The sequence below is a fragment of the Cynocephalus volans genome, chromosome 6, assembly GCF_027409185.1.
Source record: "Cynocephalus volans isolate mCynVol1 chromosome 6, mCynVol1.pri, whole genome shotgun sequence".
NCBI classification, from domain to species: domain Eukaryota; kingdom Metazoa; phylum Chordata; class Mammalia; order Dermoptera; family Cynocephalidae; genus Cynocephalus; species Cynocephalus volans.
This window is the reverse complement of record NC_084465.1, coordinates 152,063,303-152,082,568: the sequence shown is the minus strand read 5'-3', so window position 1 is coordinate 152,082,568 and position 19,266 is coordinate 152,063,303. Positions and strand designations below refer to the sequence as shown.

General features: G+C 37.0%; 1 protein-coding gene across 3 annotated transcripts in view; it reads left to right on the top strand.

Moving 5' to 3' along the window:
- The window catches only part of CUL2 (cullin 2), a 99,600-nt gene that overhangs the window by 45,124 nt on the left and 35,210 nt on the right, over positions 1 to 19,266 (top strand). For all 3 annotated transcript variants that reach the window (XM_063099056.1, XM_063099055.1, XM_063099057.1), the window contains one exon: positions 1,131 to 1,213. In XM_063099056.1, the coding sequence (XP_062955126.1) occupies positions 1,131 to 1,213 (83 nt within the window). The remainder of the gene's footprint in view (positions 1 to 1,130; positions 1,214 to 19,266) is intronic.

Below are 19,266 nucleotides of genomic sequence, written 5' to 3'. Positions count from 1 at the left end.
TTAGAGCACTATAATAGCTGAGAGTTGGAACCAGCCCAAATGTCCATCATCAGATGAATGGATAAGGAAACTGTGGTATATCTAAACAATGGAATACTACTCTGCTTTAAAAAAGAATGAAATACTGCCATTTGCAACAACATGGATGAACTTAGAGAAACAAGTCAGGCACAGAAAGAGAAATACCACATGTTCTCACTTATTTGTGAGAGCTAAAAATAAACAAACAAACAAAGGGCAGGGGGGAAGAAGACAAAAATCACAATTCCCTGAACTTGTTAAGACAATTAAACAGATATGTAGTGTTGGGCGGGGGGAGAGAAGGAGAGGGAAAAGAACAGGTAAAGAGACACGACAGTCAACTACAACGTACATTCAGAAGTTAAAATAAAATAAAAAGTAAAAAAATATATATAAAAAAATGGTAGAACTATAAGCAGGGGAATAATTTAACACAATATTCAGGATAGTGATAACAGAGGAAAGGAGGACATTTGGGGCAACAGTAATGGTGACATTATATTTCTTAAACTGGGTAGTGAATACAAGGGTGTTTATTTGTTATTCTTTAAATCGACTTACCTTTGTATGTTTGTATGAGATAGTTCATCATTTAAAAAATCAGCCAACAGCCAAATCACATTATTTAACATAAATCCTTTGTTTCTGTTACAGTCTAGTTGTCTATTGCCTATCCATAGTTCCATGCACTTAATAATCAATAAATTAAGGTTTTATAAAAATCAGTTATTTCTGTAAGATTTTCAGTGAATGATAAAACCTTAATTCTGTTCTTTGTACACGTCTGATATGATGGTTATTGTCATTTTAAATTAGAAATTTAAGGCTGGCTGGTTAGCTCAGTTGGTTAGAGCGCAGCCTTATAACACCAAGGTTAAGGGTTTGAATCCTCATACTGGCCAGCCACCAAAAAAAATTTTTAATTAAATTTTTAAAATAATGTTAGAAATTTATTTACCTTTGAATTTTTCACTTGTATCCAGTTTTCATTTGAATTTTGAAATATTAGTTATAAATACTTCCTGTGAAGTATTTAAAACCATCTTGAACAAATGTTAAAAACAAATACTAAGTAATTCACTCCTGATGAGTTTTATTTTTCTTGGCAGCTAGCATTGGATATGTGGAGGAAGTTAATGGTTGAACCACTTCAGACCATTCTTATCCGAATGCTGCTCCGAGAAATCAAAAAGTGAGTGCTGACATTTATCTTCCTGAGTCAATTCTATTTTGCTGTTTGATGAGGTTTTAAAAGAATGTACAGTTGCATGCGTGTTGACCTGAGGGCCTCATTTTACTGTAACGAGCTTCAGTTTACTTCTTAAAGCCAATATTTTAAACTCGTTTTATAATCTTTTGGGGGGGTTGCGGGGAAGGTCTTTGGTCTTTACTTACAGCTTATTATGCCTACTGTATAATTAAGTACGTGAGGGAAGTGACTTATTGCTTTTTAATCCTGAAAGCTCTTGGAACTTCCAGGCAGTGCCCTGAGCTGTTTGTACATATGCTGTCAGCTTAAATCCTGATGAGTATGACCTACTAGAGAAATCAGATTCTTCTACTTAGTTTGTTACCTCTTAGCTCCAGTGTTATAAATAGTAACTTGCCTAGTATTGTAAGGTAAATTTTATGGGAAAATGGCTTCTCACTCTACCCATGACCCAGAATGGTTGACTCTCTAATTGCCAATTATTAACCTAATTGCTGTGTGAATACAGTTTGGAACAAAGAAAGTTTTCCTGTAGAGTCCAGAATAGAACATCCTTGGATCAGCTCTGGACTAAAAGATTCATAGACTTCAGCTTTAGGGAAATGAAAGCACTATGTCAGTCACACAGATATAGACCTAATAAATTCCAGATAACTAGAACTGATGTCATAGGAATTATCTAGACCAGTGAAGTGCAGTGTGATAATGGCCACTCTCTCTGGATCTACTTTTTTCAAGAAGACCCAAATATGGCGATTTTATGTGAGGAATAATTTTTCAAAGCACTGTTCTTATTAACACACACACACGCACGCACGCGCGCGAATAAGAAGTAGGTCCGGCCAGTTAACTCAATTGGTTAGAGCATAACACCAAGGTCATGGGTTCAGATCCCCATACCAGCAAGCTGCCAAAAAAAAGGATAAGAAGATATTTTTTAGTTTAACATTAATAACAAATAGAAAGTAGGTGGTAGCAATTAGTAACTTGGTTTTAAAAAATTGTTACTGACTAATGATTCCATTGTTTCCAAAGATAGGGACATGGAGATAAAAGGCAGTAGTAAAGTAGTAGGCTATAAAAATTTTTTTCCTTCCTCTTTTCTCTGCTATACTATGATTAACTAAAAATACACTCCCAACAAGATTTATTAGTTTTAATATAATTTCTTTTGCTAAAAAATAGTAACTTCTTTCTCGATTTGGAATTTAGCTATTTTACTTTAAAAGTATAATGAATATATTGTTATAATCTTCTAAATGTACCTTTATGAAATGTCTCTTTTAAAATAATTTTGTCCCAACCTAGTAAATTTTTTATTGTGTGGTTGTTACCTTATTATAGATAAATTTGATGAAAAATGAAAGAAACTCTGTAAGAAAAATACTAGAGCAATGGGATATTAATTCTGGAAAAGACAGATTATCTGGTTAGAGATATTTACCCATCTTGTTTTATGTTTCTTATTATAATCAGCTTCCATTAAAACATTGTTTGACATGCTTTACTAATATCCCATTTATTTTTTACATTAACTTTATTAGGCAGGTATTATTTATTTTTTACATTAACTTTATTAGGTAGGTATTATTTCACATTTCCTTAGTTTCAGCTAAGGAAACTAAGGAATAATAATAATAATAATAATTAAACATGGGAACTCCATGCCAAGCAGTATGCTAAAATTTTTACATGCATTATCCCATGTAATCCTCACAACCCTATAAAGTTGGTACTATTACCATCATCAGTTTACACATGAAGAAGTCATTGGTAGTGCTCTAACTGGTCCCCATCTTCTTAATTCTAGGTATTCAAATATAGGTCTGACTAACTCTAAATTCATTATGCCTGTTTTTTAATCCACAGAATATTTCTTCCACTCTTGACTCCAGTACCTTTAGCTTTATGATGAATACATTTTAGTTTTTTTTTTTCCATTTTTATTTTTTTATTTCCCAATATTCTTTATTTTTATTTATTTATTTATTTATTTATTTATTTATTTATAATTTTATTTTGTCGATATACATTGTGGCTGATTATTGCTCCCCATCACCAAAACCTCCCTCCCTTCTCCCTCCCCCCCAACAATGTCCTTTCTGTTTGCTTGTCGTATCAACTTCAAGTAATTGTGGTTGTTATATCTTCTCCCCCCCCCCCCCGGTTTTGTGTGTGTGTGTGTGTGTGTGTGTGTGAATTTATATATTAATTTTTAGCTCCCACCAATAAGTGAGAACATGTGGTATTTCTCTTTCTGTGCCTGACTTGTTTCACTTAATATAATTCTCTCAAGGTCCATCCATGTTGTTGCAAATGGCAGTATTTCATTCGTTTTTATAGCTGAGTAGTATTCCATTGTGTAGATGTACCACATTTTCCGTATCCACTCATCTGATGATGGACATTTGGGCTGGTTCCAACTCTTGGTTATTGTAAAGAGTGCTGTGATGAACATTGGGGAACAGGTATACCTTCGACTTGATGATTTCCATTCCTCTGGGTATATTCCCAACAGTGGGATAGCTGGGTCGTATGGTAGATCTATCTGCAATTGTTTGAGGAAACTCCATACCATTTTCCATAGAGGCTGCACCATTTTGCAGTCCCACCAACAGTGTATGAGATTTCCTTTTTCTCCGCAACCTCGCCAGCATTTATCGTTCAGAGTCTTTTGGATTTTAGCCATCCTAACTGGGGTTAGATGGTATCTCAATGTGGTTTTGATTTGCATTTCCCGGATGCTGAGTGATGTTGAGCATTTTTTCATATGTCTGTTGGCCATTTGTATATCTTCCTTAGAGAAATGCCTACTTAGCTCTTTTGCCCATTTTTTAATTGGGTTGCTTGTTTTCTTCTTGTAAAGTTGTTTGAGTTCCTTATATATTCTGGATATTAATCCTTTGTCAGGTGTATATTTTGCAAATACTTTCTCCCACTCTGTTGGTTGTCTTTTAACTCTGTTAATTGTTTCTTTTGCTGTGCAGAAGCTTTTTAGTTTGATATAATCCCATTTGTTTATTTTTCCTTTGGTTGCCCGTGCTTTTGGGGTCGTATTCATGAAGTCTGTGCCCAGTCCTATTTCCTGAAGTGTTTCTCCTATGTTTTCTTTAAGAAGTTTTATTGTTTCAGGGTGTATATTTAAATCCTTAATCCATTTTGAGTTGATTTTAGTATATGGTGAGAGGTATAGATCTAGTTTCATTCTCCTGCATATGGATATCCAGTTATCCCAGCACCATTTGCTGAAGAGGCAGTCCCTTCCCCAGTGAATAGGCTTGGTGCCTTTGTCAAAGATCAGATGGCAGTAAGTGTGTGGGTTGATTTCTGGATTCTCTATTCTATTCCATTGGTCAGTGTGTCTGTTTTTATGCCAGTACCATACTGTTTTGGTTATTATAGCTTTGTAGTATAGCTTAAAGTCAGGTAGTTATGCCTCCAGCTTTATTTTTTTTGCTCAGCATTGCTTTGGCTATGCGTGGTCTTTTATTGTTCCATATAAATGTCAGGATAGTTTTTTCCATTTCTGAGAAAAATGTCTTTGGAATTTTGATGGGGATTGCATTGAATTTGTATATCACTTTGGGTAGTATGGACATTTTCACTATGTTGATTCTTCCAATCCAAGAGCATGGCATATCTTTCCATCTTCTTGTATCCTCTAATTTCTCTCAGCAGTGGTTTGTAGTTCTCATTATAGAGATTTTTCACCTCCTTGGTTAACTCAATTCCTAAGTATTTTATTTTTTTGGTGGCTATTGTAAATTGGCAGGCTTTCTTGATTTCTCGTTCTGCATGTTCACTATTGGAGAAAAGAAATGCTACTGATTTTTGTGTGTTGATTTTGTATCCTGCTACTGTGCTGAAATCATTTATCAATTCCAGCAGTTTTTTTGTAGAGGTTTTAGGCTGTTCGATATATAGGATCATGTCATCTGCAAACAGGGACAGTTTGACTTCGTCTTTTCCAATCTGGATGCCCTTTATTTCCTTCTCTTCTCTGATTGCTCTGGCTAGTACTTCCAACACTATGTTGAATAGGAGTGGTGAGAGTGGGCATCCTTGTCTAGTTCCTGTTCTTAAAGGAAAAGCTTTCAGCTTTTCCCCATTCAGGATGATATTGGCAGTGGGTTTGGCATATATGGCTTTAATTATGTTGAGATACTTTCCCTCTATACCTAACTTATAGAGGGTCTTTGTCATGAATGAGTGCTGTACTTTATCAAATGCTTTTTCAGCATCTATAGAGATGATCATATGGTCCTTGTGTTTGAGTTTATTAATATGGTGTATCACATTTATTGATTTGCGTATGTTGAACCAACCTTGCATCCCTGGGATGAATCCCACTTGATCGTGATGAATAATTTTACGTATGTGTTGCTGTATTCTGTTTGCTAGTATTTTAGTGAGGATTTTTGCATCTATATTCATCAAGGATATCGGCCTGTAGTTTTCTTTTTTGGTTATATCTTTACCTGGTTTTGGTATCAGGATGATGTTTGCTTCATAGAATGAGTTTGGGAGATTTGCATCCGTTTCAATCTTTTGGAATAGTTTGTAAAGAATCAGTGTCAATTCCTCTTTGAATATTTGGTAAAATTCTGCTGTGAATCCATCTGGTCCTGGGCTTTTCTTTGTTGGGAGCCTTCTGATAACAGCTTCAATCTCCTTTACTGTTATTGGTCTGTTAAAATTTCTACGTCTTCATGGTTCAGTTTTGGGAGCTTGTGTGTCCAGAAATTTATCCATTTCCTCCAGATTTTCAAATTTGTTGGCATATAGTTGTTTATAGTAGTCTCGAATGATTCCTTGTATTTCAGATGAATCAGTTGTAATATCGCCTTTTTCATTTCTAATTTTTGTTATTTGAGTCTTCTCTCTTCTTTTTTTTGTTAGCCATGCTAATGGTTTGTCAATTTTATTTATCTTTTCACAAAACCAACTTTTTGATTCGTTGATCTTTTGAATTGTTTTTTGGTTTTCAATTTCATTCAGTTCTGCTCTGATCTTAATGATTTCTTTCCGTCTGCTAACTTTAGGTTTGGATTGTTCTTGTTTTTCTAATTCTTTAAGGTGAAGTGTTAGGTTGTTCACTTGCCATCTTTCCATTCTTCAGAAGTGAGCGTTTAATGCAATAAATTTCCCCCTTAATACTGCTTTTGCAGTATCCCACAGGTTTTGGTATGATGTATCATTGTTTTCATTAGTTTCAATAAATTTTTTTATTTCCTGCTTGATTTCTTCTTGGACCCATATGTCATTGAGTAGAATGCTGTTTAATTTCCATGTGTTTGTATAGTTTCCAGAGTTTTGTTTGTTATTAATTTCTAGTTTTAATCCATTGTGGTCTGAGAAGGTACATGGGATAATTCCAATTTTTTTGAATTTATTGAGACTTGATTTGTGACCTAATATGTGATCCACCTTGGAGAATGATCCTTGTGCTGATGAGAAGAATGAATATTCTGAGGTTGTTGGGTGGAATGTTCTGTAGATATCTGTCAATTCCGATTGGTCTAGAGTCTTGTTTAGATCTGTGTTTCTCTACTGATTCTTTGCCTAGATGATCTGTCTAATATTGACAGTGGCGTGTTCACGTCCCCTGCTATTATGGTATTAGTGTCTATTTCCTTCTTTAGGTCTCATAGAGTTTGTTTTATAAATCTGGCTGCTCCAACATTGGGTGCGTACATATTTGATTGTTATGTCTTCTTGATGGATCAGTCCTTTTATCATTAAGTAGTGTCCCTCATTGTCTCTTTTTATGGTTTTTAGTTTAAAGTCTATTTTGTCAGATATAAGAATAGCTACTCCAGCTCGTTTTTCTTTTCTGTTTGCATGGTAAATCTTTTTCCATCCTTTCACTCTTAGTCTGTGTGAATCTTTATGGGTGAGGTGGGTCTCTTGTAGGCAGCATATAGTTGGGTCCTCCTTTTTGATCCAGTCAGCCAGTCTGTGTCTTTTGATTGGGGAATTAAGGCTTTTACATTAAGAGTTGTTATTGAAAGGTGTTGATTTATTCCTAGCATTTTATTGGTTGTTTGGTTGTCTTAGGTGTCCTTTGTTCCTTGCTTTCTGATTTACTGTTTGGTTTCTGTGTTTGTTGGTTCTTTAGGTTGTAGATAGTGTTTTTGTTAGCTTGTTTTCTCTTCATGAATGCCATTTTTATTATACTAGTGGGTATTGATTTTTCTTGGGTTTTTATGGCAGTGGTAGTTATTTTTCAGGAACCAAACCCAGTACTCCCTTGAGGATTTCTTGTAAGGGTGGTCGTGTGTTAGTGAACTCCCGCAGTTTTTGTTTGTCTGAGAAATATACTATTTGCCCTTCATTTCGGAAGGATAGCCTTGCAGGGTAGAGTATTCTTGGCTGGCAATCTTTGTCTTTTAGTATTTTGAAAATATCATCCCATTCCTTTCTAGCTTTTAGGGTTTGTGATGAAAAGTCTGATGTTAGCCTGATTGGGGCTCCCTTATAGGTGATTTGACGCTTCTCTCTTGCAGCTTTTAAGATTCTCTCTTTGTCTCTGAGTTTTGCCAATTTGACTATGACTTGTCTTGGAGAAGGCCTTTTTGGGTTGAATACGTTTGGAGATCGTTGAGCTTCCTGGATCTGAAGATCTGTGATTTTTCCTATACCTGGGATGTTTTCTGCCAGTATTTTGTTGAATATGTTTTCAATGGAATCTCCATTTTCCTCCCCTTCTGGAATACCCATGACTCGGATATTTGAGCGCTTAAGGTTGTCTGATATCTCTCTCAGATTTTCTTCAATGTCCTTGATTCTTTTTTCTTTCTTTTTGTCTGCTTGTGTTATTTCAAACAGCCCATCTTCAAGTTCAGAGGTTCTCTCTTCAACTTCGACAAGCCTGCTGGTTAAACTCTCCGTTGTGTTTTTTATTTCGCTGAATAACTTCTTCAGTTCAGCATGTTCTGATACATTTTTTTTCAGGACATTGATTTCCTTGTACATTTCCTCTTTCAGATCCTGTATACTTTTCCTCATTTCATCATGATGTCTAGCTGTGTTTTCTTGTATCTCATTCAGTTTCCTTAGAATTATCACTTGAAATTCCTTGTCAGTCATTTCAAGGGCTTCTTGTTCTATAGGATCTAGAGTTTGAGATTTATTAACTTTTGGTGGTGTACTTTCTTGATTTTTTGTATTTCTGGTATCTTTTTATTGGTGTTTATTCATTGTGGCAGGGGGTTTCACAGTCCACCAGTTTGAGACTAATGACTAACTAGGATGTTGCTGTGGTTGCCAATTTGGTATGGCTCCCTCCGTGACTGCTCGGTTGGCCTCTAGTGCCTTGTGTGTGTGGTTGCCTCGGGTCTTGGGCTTCTCCAGGGAGCCACCTTTCTGGTCCGCTTGGACTCTGCTGGGCTGGTGGATCACGTACCACAGGGTGTGTGATCTCTGTTGAGCTTTCACTTCCTGTGCAGGACTTCTCCCTATTCCGTGTGCTCTGGCCCAGGCTGTTGGATCGTGCAGTGGCGACCCCACAGGGAGTGTGGTTTCTGTCGAGTCTCCGCCTCCCTGGGTGCAGGTCTCCCTACTCTGTGCGCACTGTGCTGGGCTGGGGTGTGTCTTCTGCAACCCTCGTCTATCAGCTGGGCCTTCAAGACCCTGCTCGGCACCGCCTCGCCCAGGAAGTCTGCCAGGTTTCTGCTAGGCACAGACGACCAGTCGCTCTGGGTGCCTTTGTAGCACTGTGTAGATCTTTCTCGGGACTTGTTCACCTTTGTATCCCCCCGGCATAGACCAAATCTAACGCCCGCCTGCAGCCAGCTCTCTGGCAGGTTCAAGCGGATCTGGGAACTCTTCTACCGCACTGTTCCCAACCAGAAATTGGTTAGGCTTTTTTCCGAACTGGTGGCCGCAGAGATGGTATCTGCCTCCCAGTAACAGGAAGTTTACGGGGGCCGGAGTCCAGGGTTTGGTGGAGTGACAGTCGGCCCGCCCGTACTTCCTTGCCCTCCCGACACTGGCCGGGGATGCCCCACCCCACCAGCCCCGCCAGAGAACCGCGGAGGGAGTGGGAGGGGAGGTCGGCCCGCAGGCTCCGGAAAGCCCCGCGCCGGGCCAAGCAAGTGGGAAGGCTCAGTGATGGCTGAGCCGGGTGGAGCTGCCAGCACCTGGGAAAATGGAGGCAGCCCTGGGGCGGTGAGTGAACCGGTGATGCAGGCGGGAGCCGGGTGGGCGTCAGCCCCCTGAACAGGGCTGGGCCAGGGGGTCACTCACAGGGCTTTGCCAGGTAGGGTGCTCACTCTCTGCCTCTGGTTTGTCGCCTTTCCCATTCTCGGCCGCTGCCGCCTCGGGCTGTTCAGTCGCGGCGCGGCTCGGGCGCTCCCAGGAATCTTCTTTAATGCCGGCCTGAAACCTCGAATCCTGAATAGGGCAGCTGGCCGCATTCAGCACGGCCCCGGCCTCCCGGATCCTGTCTGCATCCACAGCAGCCCTGGCGCCGTGTACCCTGTTTCGAGACTCGCTTTTACAGCTAAGAAACAGTTCTTTTCCTGCTCCACACTTCAAAGCTGTTGCCTGTAAATGAGGCAGCCTCTCCTGCTGGGGGCAAAGTGGCGGTCAGCCCCCACGACCGGCCAGCAGCTGCGGTCCTCCCTTAAGAGATGGCAAGAGGAATGTCCACAAGTTTCCCGGCTGCCTGAGGCCCAGTGGCCGCCTTTTCCACCTGAGTTACTCCGCGCCAGCCGCCGCAGCCACCGCCATCTTGAAACCTGTCTGTCCTACATTTTAGTTTTATAGTACTTTGAATATTCTAGTGTTTTCACAAATATTTTTTATTTGATCTTAAGAAATCAGGGTAAGTTCTATTTATAAGTAAATTGAACTTCAACAAAGAGAAATGAGTTACTGATTTGATATAGCTAAGGAAATAGACTGTATGGTTTTAGACTTCCAGGTTAGGTCTTCCCACTGCATTGCTTTAACATTATTTACCCATTGTCAGTTGAACTCACATGGCCAGATATCATAACTTCCATTAACATGGATGAGCCAGTGTGGTAGATACTCTCCATTTGAAATCTCGTCTGGTCCTTATAATAGGATGTGATGGTGAATATTATCCTAAGTGAGGAAAATGAGGCTTGAGGGTAAACAACTTACCTTTGTCAGGCACTTTGAACCTAGGTTATTCTCGTCCCTAAGTCTGTGGTCATAACCGTATATTATATATTCTTAGAAACGGTTTGTTCAAGTTGCATTTCATTGCCATTTCTGCTAAAAGATACGTATTTTATTGTGCTTACATATAACTTTGTTGTGGAAAGAGCTCCACCAGACTTACAGAATAAAATCTTTCCAGATCTAGTAGAGTCTGTTGCAAATTTGATTTCCTGTCAACTTATTGACAATTTCCTCTTCCCATATTTATCCCTGCATTCCTAGATATTCTCTTCAAGTCTCTTAAGAGCATTACTCTGTGCTAGTGGATTCTCAAATCGGGCCACTGAAAATCAAGATTACACTGGGAATGTTTAAAAGAGTTATCTTTCTACAAAGAAAAATTTTTAAGTAATTTAAAAAGTGTAAATGTAAAAAAGTAAAAAGGTATAAAAAGTTAAAGTGAAAAGTAAAAGACCTTCCTCTCTTCTCTCAATACCTTCAGTTCTGCTTTTTAAAAGAAACTACTATTAAGGATTCAAAGTATTTTCTAATCAAAATTCTCTGTGTTTAACATCGTATGTAGACACACATGAGGGTACTGTAAGATAATTCTAATCTTTCCATGTACTTTTTGAAGTACCATCATATATGAATAATACATCTATATGAATGTGCATGTGTGTATATCTACACACATACATATATTGCATATAATATTACACATGTATATGTGTGCATACATTTAGGGAGCTTTTTTGAAAGCATAGATGTCTGCCCCCCCACCCCCACCATATCCACTGAATCATTCTCTAGGGAGAGTAGATCTTATATTTTTCAAAGCTCCCAGATGACATTTATGCATCCAGTACAGACCAGCATTTGCGATGTACTGGTCTACACAAAATAATTGTCTCTCCACTTATTATGTAAATCTTTTATTGGAATGTCTCCTTTTTTTCTTCAGATTTCTTTATTACACAAGTATGAAGAATACTTAAAAATATATTCTTCTTAAATGTTTAAGCAGAGAACAGATTAGTGGTTGCTGTGAAACTATAAAGTAGTAGTGCAGTAGTCTCCCCTTATCCACAGAGGATATGTTCCAAGACCCCCAGATGCCTGAAATCAGGAATAGTGCCAAACCCTGTGTTTACTGTGCTTTTTCTTGTACACACATACCTATGATAAAGTTTGAGGTGTAATAGCAAAACTAGCGTGAATTTCTTTTTCCTTCTTCACCATTTCATGGATAGAAGATTTGTTCTTACTGTAGATCTTAGCAACCTCAGCATATGATTTTTTTCTTTCCTTAAGTAGAGAACTTTTACATTTTCTCTTAAAGGAAGCACTTTGTGGCTTCTCTTTGGCATATTCAGATTGCCACCATCACTAGTCTTGCACCTGGGGGCCACCGTTAAGTAAAATAAGAGTTACTTGAACAGGAGCACTGCAGTACCTCAACAGTCAATCTGATAACCAAGATGGCTACTAGTTTGGGCAATTAGCGGGTACAGCATGGATCTGCTCAACAAAGGGATGATTCACATCCTGGGTGGGACAGAGAAGGAAGGCATGAGATTTCATCACGCTACTCAGAATGGCATGCAATTTAAAAGTTACGAATTTCTGGAATTCCCATTTAATATTTTCGGACCACAGTTGACCTTAGGTAGCAGAAACAGTGGAATATGAAACTTCAGATAAAGGGGGATATGAGGGAATTCCTTTATGGTGATAGAATGGGTCTGTATCTTGAATATGGTAGTGGTGGTGACATAAATCTATATTTGTGATAAAATTACATAGAACTATACACACAAACATACACAAATCATCCTGGTTTTGATATTGAACCATAGTAATAGTAAGATGTTACTATTGGAGAAAGTTGACTGAAGAGTACACAAGACCTCTGTATTATTTTTGCAACTTCCTGTGAGTCTGTAATTATTTCAAAGTAAAGAAAAAATTGTTTTCAATTTGAACAGAGCATAAAATGCGAATGTTCTTGGTTTCTTCCTTTTACCTCAGACTTCCTTTCTTCTCATGAGTAACTACTGGTAACAGTTTGGTTGTACCTTTGTATTTGTTAATTTAAGTACAGTGGCTTTTATCCCTTTTGGGGGGATCTTTGTATTCCTTTAGGAACATGATGAAAGCTGTGGAGCTTCCCCATATAAAAATAGTTGTTATGCGTATGCACACAAAATTTGACATACTTTTAAGAAGGCTTATGAATTCTCAGGGTCGGAATTGCTGCTTTTGACTTTACTTAGTGGGCTTCTCTGTCCCCAAGGGAATCATTTGGCAAATTGTAATCTGAAATACGTCTCCACGCTTTATTGAATTGGTAAACGTTTCTATTCTGAAATAGTAATTCAAGAGCAAGACAGTCATGACTTAAGCACCCCCTCTCTGTTTCCTACAAATGTGGTTTTTGTTTCGGGGTCCTTTTCTGTTCCATTTATTAGTTTGTCCTTGTACCAATACCTCACTCTGTTTATTATTGTAGTCTAATAATAAGTCTTGATATCTCATAGGATAAGTTGGCCCCCCAGAAGCCAGAAATGTTCTTGTTGTTCTCTGGCCCATTGCTCTTTCATATACATGTTATAGTCACCTTTTCTGAAGGTGATTATAAGTCACCTTTTAAAAAAATTGAATTGACTCTTTAAGTTAGTTTGAAGAGAACTGACTTCGCACAGTATTACTTATCCATGAATATAGTATATCTGTCTGTTTATTATGCTCTCTTTAGTGTCTCCTAATAAATTTCTATAGATTTTTCTATAAACATTCTATGTGCTTTTTGTTAGATTTATTTCGAAATACTTGGTATTCTCTGATACTGTTATTACAAAAAGTGTGTTCTATATAATTACCTGTTCTATTTGTTTTCTGCTAGTGTATAGAAATGCAGCTAACTCTGTATATAAATCTTATATTCAGATTAATTAGATTCTTAGTTTCTATTATTTCTAATTATTTGTCTGTGCTTAATATACTTCTGTGAGTTGTCTGCCAACTATTTTTCATTTGATGCCAAAAGAATTTTGTCCCTTCTGGCTAGGAAGTCAGGTTACTAAATGAGAGTGTTAACAATACTAAAATTGTTATTGTAAAGGTGAAGTGAGATGCTTTATATAGAGTATATGCCACATTGCCCAGTGCTTAATAAGTCTTTCTAATAAAATTAGCTATGTCTAAGTTAATCTTCCTAAAACAAACCAACTTGTGTAGGTGTTCTTCAAACAGTATTTATATAAGTATTATAGAAAGTATATTATATATAGTATATAAGTATTATCTTTTAATTCTATTTTTCCATGAACTTTTTGAAGACCCTCTTACTTATTGGGTTGAAACTGCTTTTTGGTGGGGTCAAATGGTTTTTTTTTTCACCCTTGGGGATTGTATTGTACTTTTTCTTGATTCCTTATATCTTGATTACTTACTTACCCCACCTCTTTTTTTTTTTTTTTTTTTTTTTTAAGCAATCTTCTTGGCATCATTTGGATAAATAATAGTTAGATTGGAAGTCAGGATTTTAGACTTCTTAAAATATTTTGTTGCCTGAGCAAATTACTTCATTGGATTCCTTAACTGTGAAATAAGGAAGGTCGGATCAGCTGAGCTTTAAGGACTCTTTCAGCTCTAAAATTCTATTTTCCAATATACAGTTTTATATGAGACCCAGTTAAATTTAAATAAAAAGGCAAATATCAATTGGGTGATGAAAAACATGATATGTAGAAATATTTTGTGACAAGAAATTGGTAAGTTGTCTAGAGCAGTAGGAAAAGTATATTGAAAAAGGTGAGAGGAAGTAGAGAGAAGATTATGTAGTGAAAAGACATCAGGGTAGAGACTAATGATGTGCCAGCAATCTAATAGCTAGGCCAGGTTTTATTCCTGTTTAGGTGGGGTCTCACTTAGTGTTAAAATTACTTAATGTAGTCTGAGAGGTTATCTTTTTATATAATGGCCAAGAGTTGCTAAAAGAAAAGACATGGATCTTTCCTAGTTCTTAAGTATGTTTAGTACTAGTACATTGTTTTCACTTAGTCCACATTTATTGAACACTGTGACTCTAAAACTGTATTTCAGCAGCTGTTTACATTTGTTTAGGCCTGTGATTCTTGAATGCTTGTCCATTAGGTACAGTGCTTGCTTTCACCACACAGGTGTTATCTGATACTAGTGAACTAGCTCTTGTCCTACAATTTGGTTGAGATAATCCCTTCCTCAATTAATTTTGTAATTATTCTTTATCTTACCAAAGTAATGTACTTTCTCCCTCTTTCAGCTATATGTAGAGTTAGGCTTATCAGTAGGTGAATTAATTTGGTTGGTATCTTTAAAAGAAAGAGAAAAGAGGACTTCCTAAAATAACTTTGATTATGTCCAGGTGTATTTTTTGCTGTACCACAACCTACATCTCTTTAAGATTTGTTATGTATTAATTCCATGTAGAATTGTCCTTTGTGTTCTTACTGTAAGAGAGATATATGGATCATATATAGATCATAAATATTCTCCAACCCCCCAGATAATGTGTTAACCTTCTTTGAAGGTTTCAGAAAAATGAAATCTTTAAGGAAGTGAAGTTATATGTCAGGCCAGTGAAGCATTTTTTTTTTTTTTTTTTGGTGACATCAAAATATTTCACTAAGTGAAAATTCTTATGATCATGAACGCTGACATTCTCTGTACACTGTTCTCAAGGGTTTCATGACTTTTGGAAGAAGTTGTACTTAGGTGGTTTAGTGGATTGAATTGTGTCCCCTCCAAACTCCCTGAAGCTTGAGTTGTGTCCCCCAAGTTTTATGTATTAGAAACTTAGCCCCCACTATGACTGATAAGAGGGTGGGAAATCCTATTATGGTCATTGAAAGGTAGAGCCTTGAATAGTTGATTGGATTGTAGGACCTTACCGAAGGTGATCAGGGGCGTGGTTCTGAGGGCTTTAAAAGAAGAGAGAAGAGAGTCTTTCTGCTCTGCTCTCTCTGCTTCCATTGTCTTGCAATGTGAGACCCTTGGGTCACTGTCACCACCACCAAGACCCTTACGTGATGTGTTCCCTGCACTTTGGACTTCCCAGCTTCTGATGCTGTAAGCAATAAATTTTGTTTTCTATAAATCACCCAGTTCCAATTATTTTATTATAAGCAACAGAAACGACTAATACAGGTGGAGTGGGATCTGCAGAGAGGATGAGAAGATCTGAAAGGACACAGACAGAAAAGACAGTAATGTAATGTAATATAAAGGGAAAAAAGGAAGAGCTCTTGGCTTATAGGTCATACATGGTCTTTTAAGGTACAAACTGGGACCAGACTCCCATTGCTTAATTAAATTCTATAAAAGTGGCTTCTCTTAAGGTATATAAATGCTGTAGAAATAATCTCTGCTGTAGAAATAATTTCATGCAGTTTGAAAAAACTGTTTCAGTGAAGTATTAGATTTAATTAGATTAGAATGTAGGTTGTAGAAGTTTTTTCTTTGCTTAAGAAAGTCCATGAAACAACTGTTCACTTTTTTCATGGTGTTACAAACTCTGTACATGCAAAATTTAACTGATAATTCAAAAGTAGAAGATACTCCTTCTATATTGGGGGAAAAAAAGCAAGTAGTGTAACTATAGTTTGTGTATCTGCATATTTTTCAGTGCTTACTTCACTAAGAAAGATAAAAGTAATCCTATTCATAGAGTAATTTACCTATCTTTTATAGTAATATAGAGGAATTAGCAACTAGACTTGCAGTATGCTAACAACCTGAACAAGGATACTTTCAAACGATCGTGGAAAGATTCATATTATTTTTAAATTATGTTTCTTCATATTTTTACTTTTTGAAGTACCCTCATAATTCTAGTAAATAAAATACTGTAATTTTATGGATCTAAACATTATAGTGTAAGAATTGTGCTATTTTTAGTGATAAAAAGGTATGCATAACCAAGCTAATTAGAAACATAAACAACAGTACTCATTCTGATGTAAATTTTCTGCAAGAAGGCCGAGCCCGTGGCGCACTCGGGAGAGTGCAGCGCTGGGAGCATGGCGATGCTCCCGCCGCGGGTTCGGATCCTATATAGGGATGGCCGGTGCACTCACTGGCTGAGTGCCGGTCACGAAAAAGACAAAAAAAATTTTCTGCAAGAACTTTAGTCTTATTTTAAAATTATAATAGGATATATGAAATTAAAAAGAGAAGAAAGTAGATATATTTTTAAATGCAGGTAAAAAGAATAGCTTAGATGCATGAAGATACTGTTGAAAACACTGGTGTTGTAATGCTAAATGGATTCAAAATTGTTTTTCTTTTTCCCAGTACTTTACAGTTAACTTTCTAGTGTTCATTGAACAAAAAATTAAAACAAAATTTAAATTAAAATTAAAACACTTCCCTTCATCTACTATTTAGTTACCCAGTGGTAAAGTTCACATGGGAAAGACAAAATAAGTGCTTGTTTCTTTTCTTTTCTCTGAACAGTTTTTAGAATAATCAGTTGGTTTGCTGTCATCCACAGGTGACCAATTAGCTTTTTTATATGTATCATAATGAACTCATGGACTTAAACCTATTTGATGAGTTTCTATTCACTGTAAGTCTGACTTTTATTAACATTTTAAATCGCTTCTTTTTGTATGGGTGTTATCAGAATCTTTTTGACATGACTCTAGTCATCTTTGATAAGCTTTCTTGCTATCGGATATGTCAGAATGTTCCAGACACTTTTTTTTGCTATCAGCTACTCAATGAAAAACTTAGTTCTAAATACACGTGATATATAAATGTATTCCTGAAAAACTTTGAATATTCCATCCTTTTGTCTTTTTCCTCTCCATAGAGGTAATCCCTATTTTCATTTGCCTAACTTTCTAGACCTTTTTTTAAACGAATTTTTATATCTATAGAGAAATAGAAAGTTGTTTTGTTTTATCTTTTAAGTATATATTTTTTAATTTTTTTTAACTTTTGAAAGTCATAATGATATGTATTATGCTTTTTAACTTTTTTTAATTCAGTGATATAGCTTTGTAATTTTTCTGTGTTAGTACATAGAGATCTACCTCATTCTTATTAAGCTGCTATGTAATATTTGGTATGGTTCTACCTCATTTCATTAAACTCTTCTCCTAGTGTTGTTGTATATTAGGTTGTTTCCAGTTTTTCTACTAATACAAGTTTTGTTTCTGTTGAGCACATATGCAGATGTTTGTTTGGGGACATAGTATATGTACATGTAGAATTTTGCCAATTTGCCTTCTGGAGTACCTGTTCTTCTACAAGCAGAGTATGAGAATACCTGTCTTTCTGTCACTCACCAGTACTTGATATCATCAAATTTCACTAATCTCAGGATGAAAAATTTCCATGATTTCCCAGTGCCTTTCTGAGGTGGGGTTGGGGGAGCCTGGTAGTTTCTCTCAGGTGGGTGCTACAGTAGTCTTTCAGGTGTGGAGGTTTCCATTCTTCCTCTGGCACTACCTCACCTCAGGCACTAACTACCCTTCCTGCTCCAGCAAGGGGACAGACAGCACTGCTGATTGCTCTCTGGCTGCAGAGACCTGCTTGTTCTCCTGATAACCTCGCTGGCTTGGTCACCCTCTGTGTTCCCTGCAGCTTTTCATTGTGTGCTACTTCTTGCCTGTCTTCCTCCTCTCTCTTCCTACCCTCTCCTCATAGCAATTTTTTCTCTTGTGCATTATGGTCTGTAGTTTTATTTTTCTATACTCTCATCTTCTTCCTATGTTTTTTCAATTTCTGTAAGTACAAGAGCAGCTGCCAACAATGGAGTATTAAAAACTGTATTTCCTGTCATTTCTCAAATTCAGAGTAGAAGCAGGATGCGCATTTAAGTTTACTCTTCTCATTTTAAACATAGGGGTAAATTAATGTCACACTAAGAGATTGATCTGCCCATTGTCACTTATCAGTATGAGGACTTTTGAGAGTTCCCCAGCCTAACTTTTTTTTGTTTTCTCCAATTTTAAAACTTTATTTGCATTTTTTAAAATTGTGCATTCCAATAATTAAAATCATTTGAACAAAAAACAAAATGGCACTCCAACTAACATGCATTTTACAGCTGCAGGACATATTGGATCAGCTTGGTTTTATTGTAGATTTCCCTGTCATTTCTTCCACCTTCTTTCTTCACCAACATGCAAGTTCTTTTCCTTCCCTGCAAGCTAGATAGGCAGATGGGAGAGTCAGGCACAGCCATCGTCGTCAGTAGTTCTTGATTCTTTGATGTGAAAAGGGCCCACATCAAGTCATTCAAACTTGCTCTGACATCTTTGTATTTTACAATGTTAAACAGCTAAAGGAAATAAAATAAGAAGACAATGCTTGTGGAGTGTACTGGTGCATGTTATTGGCAGCACATACCTCATTATGATTCTCCTGCTTGCTTCTTCTATTCAGTTATTTCTTTTGAAGCCAGGAGAATTTTCTTTTGCATTTCTGTCTTCTTCAATTTCAGTTTATTAAGTTTCTCAGTCTCAGCCCTATCAGGTTTGTCAGACATCATTGTGTAGGAACCGCAGAGTCCAATCTGCATAGTGGCTGCTGCCGAGTCTCCCCGCAGCCCAACTTTTAATGACCATTACAAATCTGGTCTGTTGTCTGAGTTAAATGCTGTTAGTTGGCTTTAAAAGCCTTAATTTAAAAATCACAATCTCCTTTTTTGATCTCCTAGCTTTTTTCTCCTCTCTAATATACTGAAAATACTTCCATTTTTCTCCTATCAGCATTTATTTTTTTTAATGAATGAATGAATTAATTAATTTTTTTTATTATGTCCATATACAATGTGGTTTATTACTGTGGCCCATTACCGAAACCTCCCTCCCTCCCAGCAAAGTCCTTTCTGTTCGCTGGTCGTATCAACT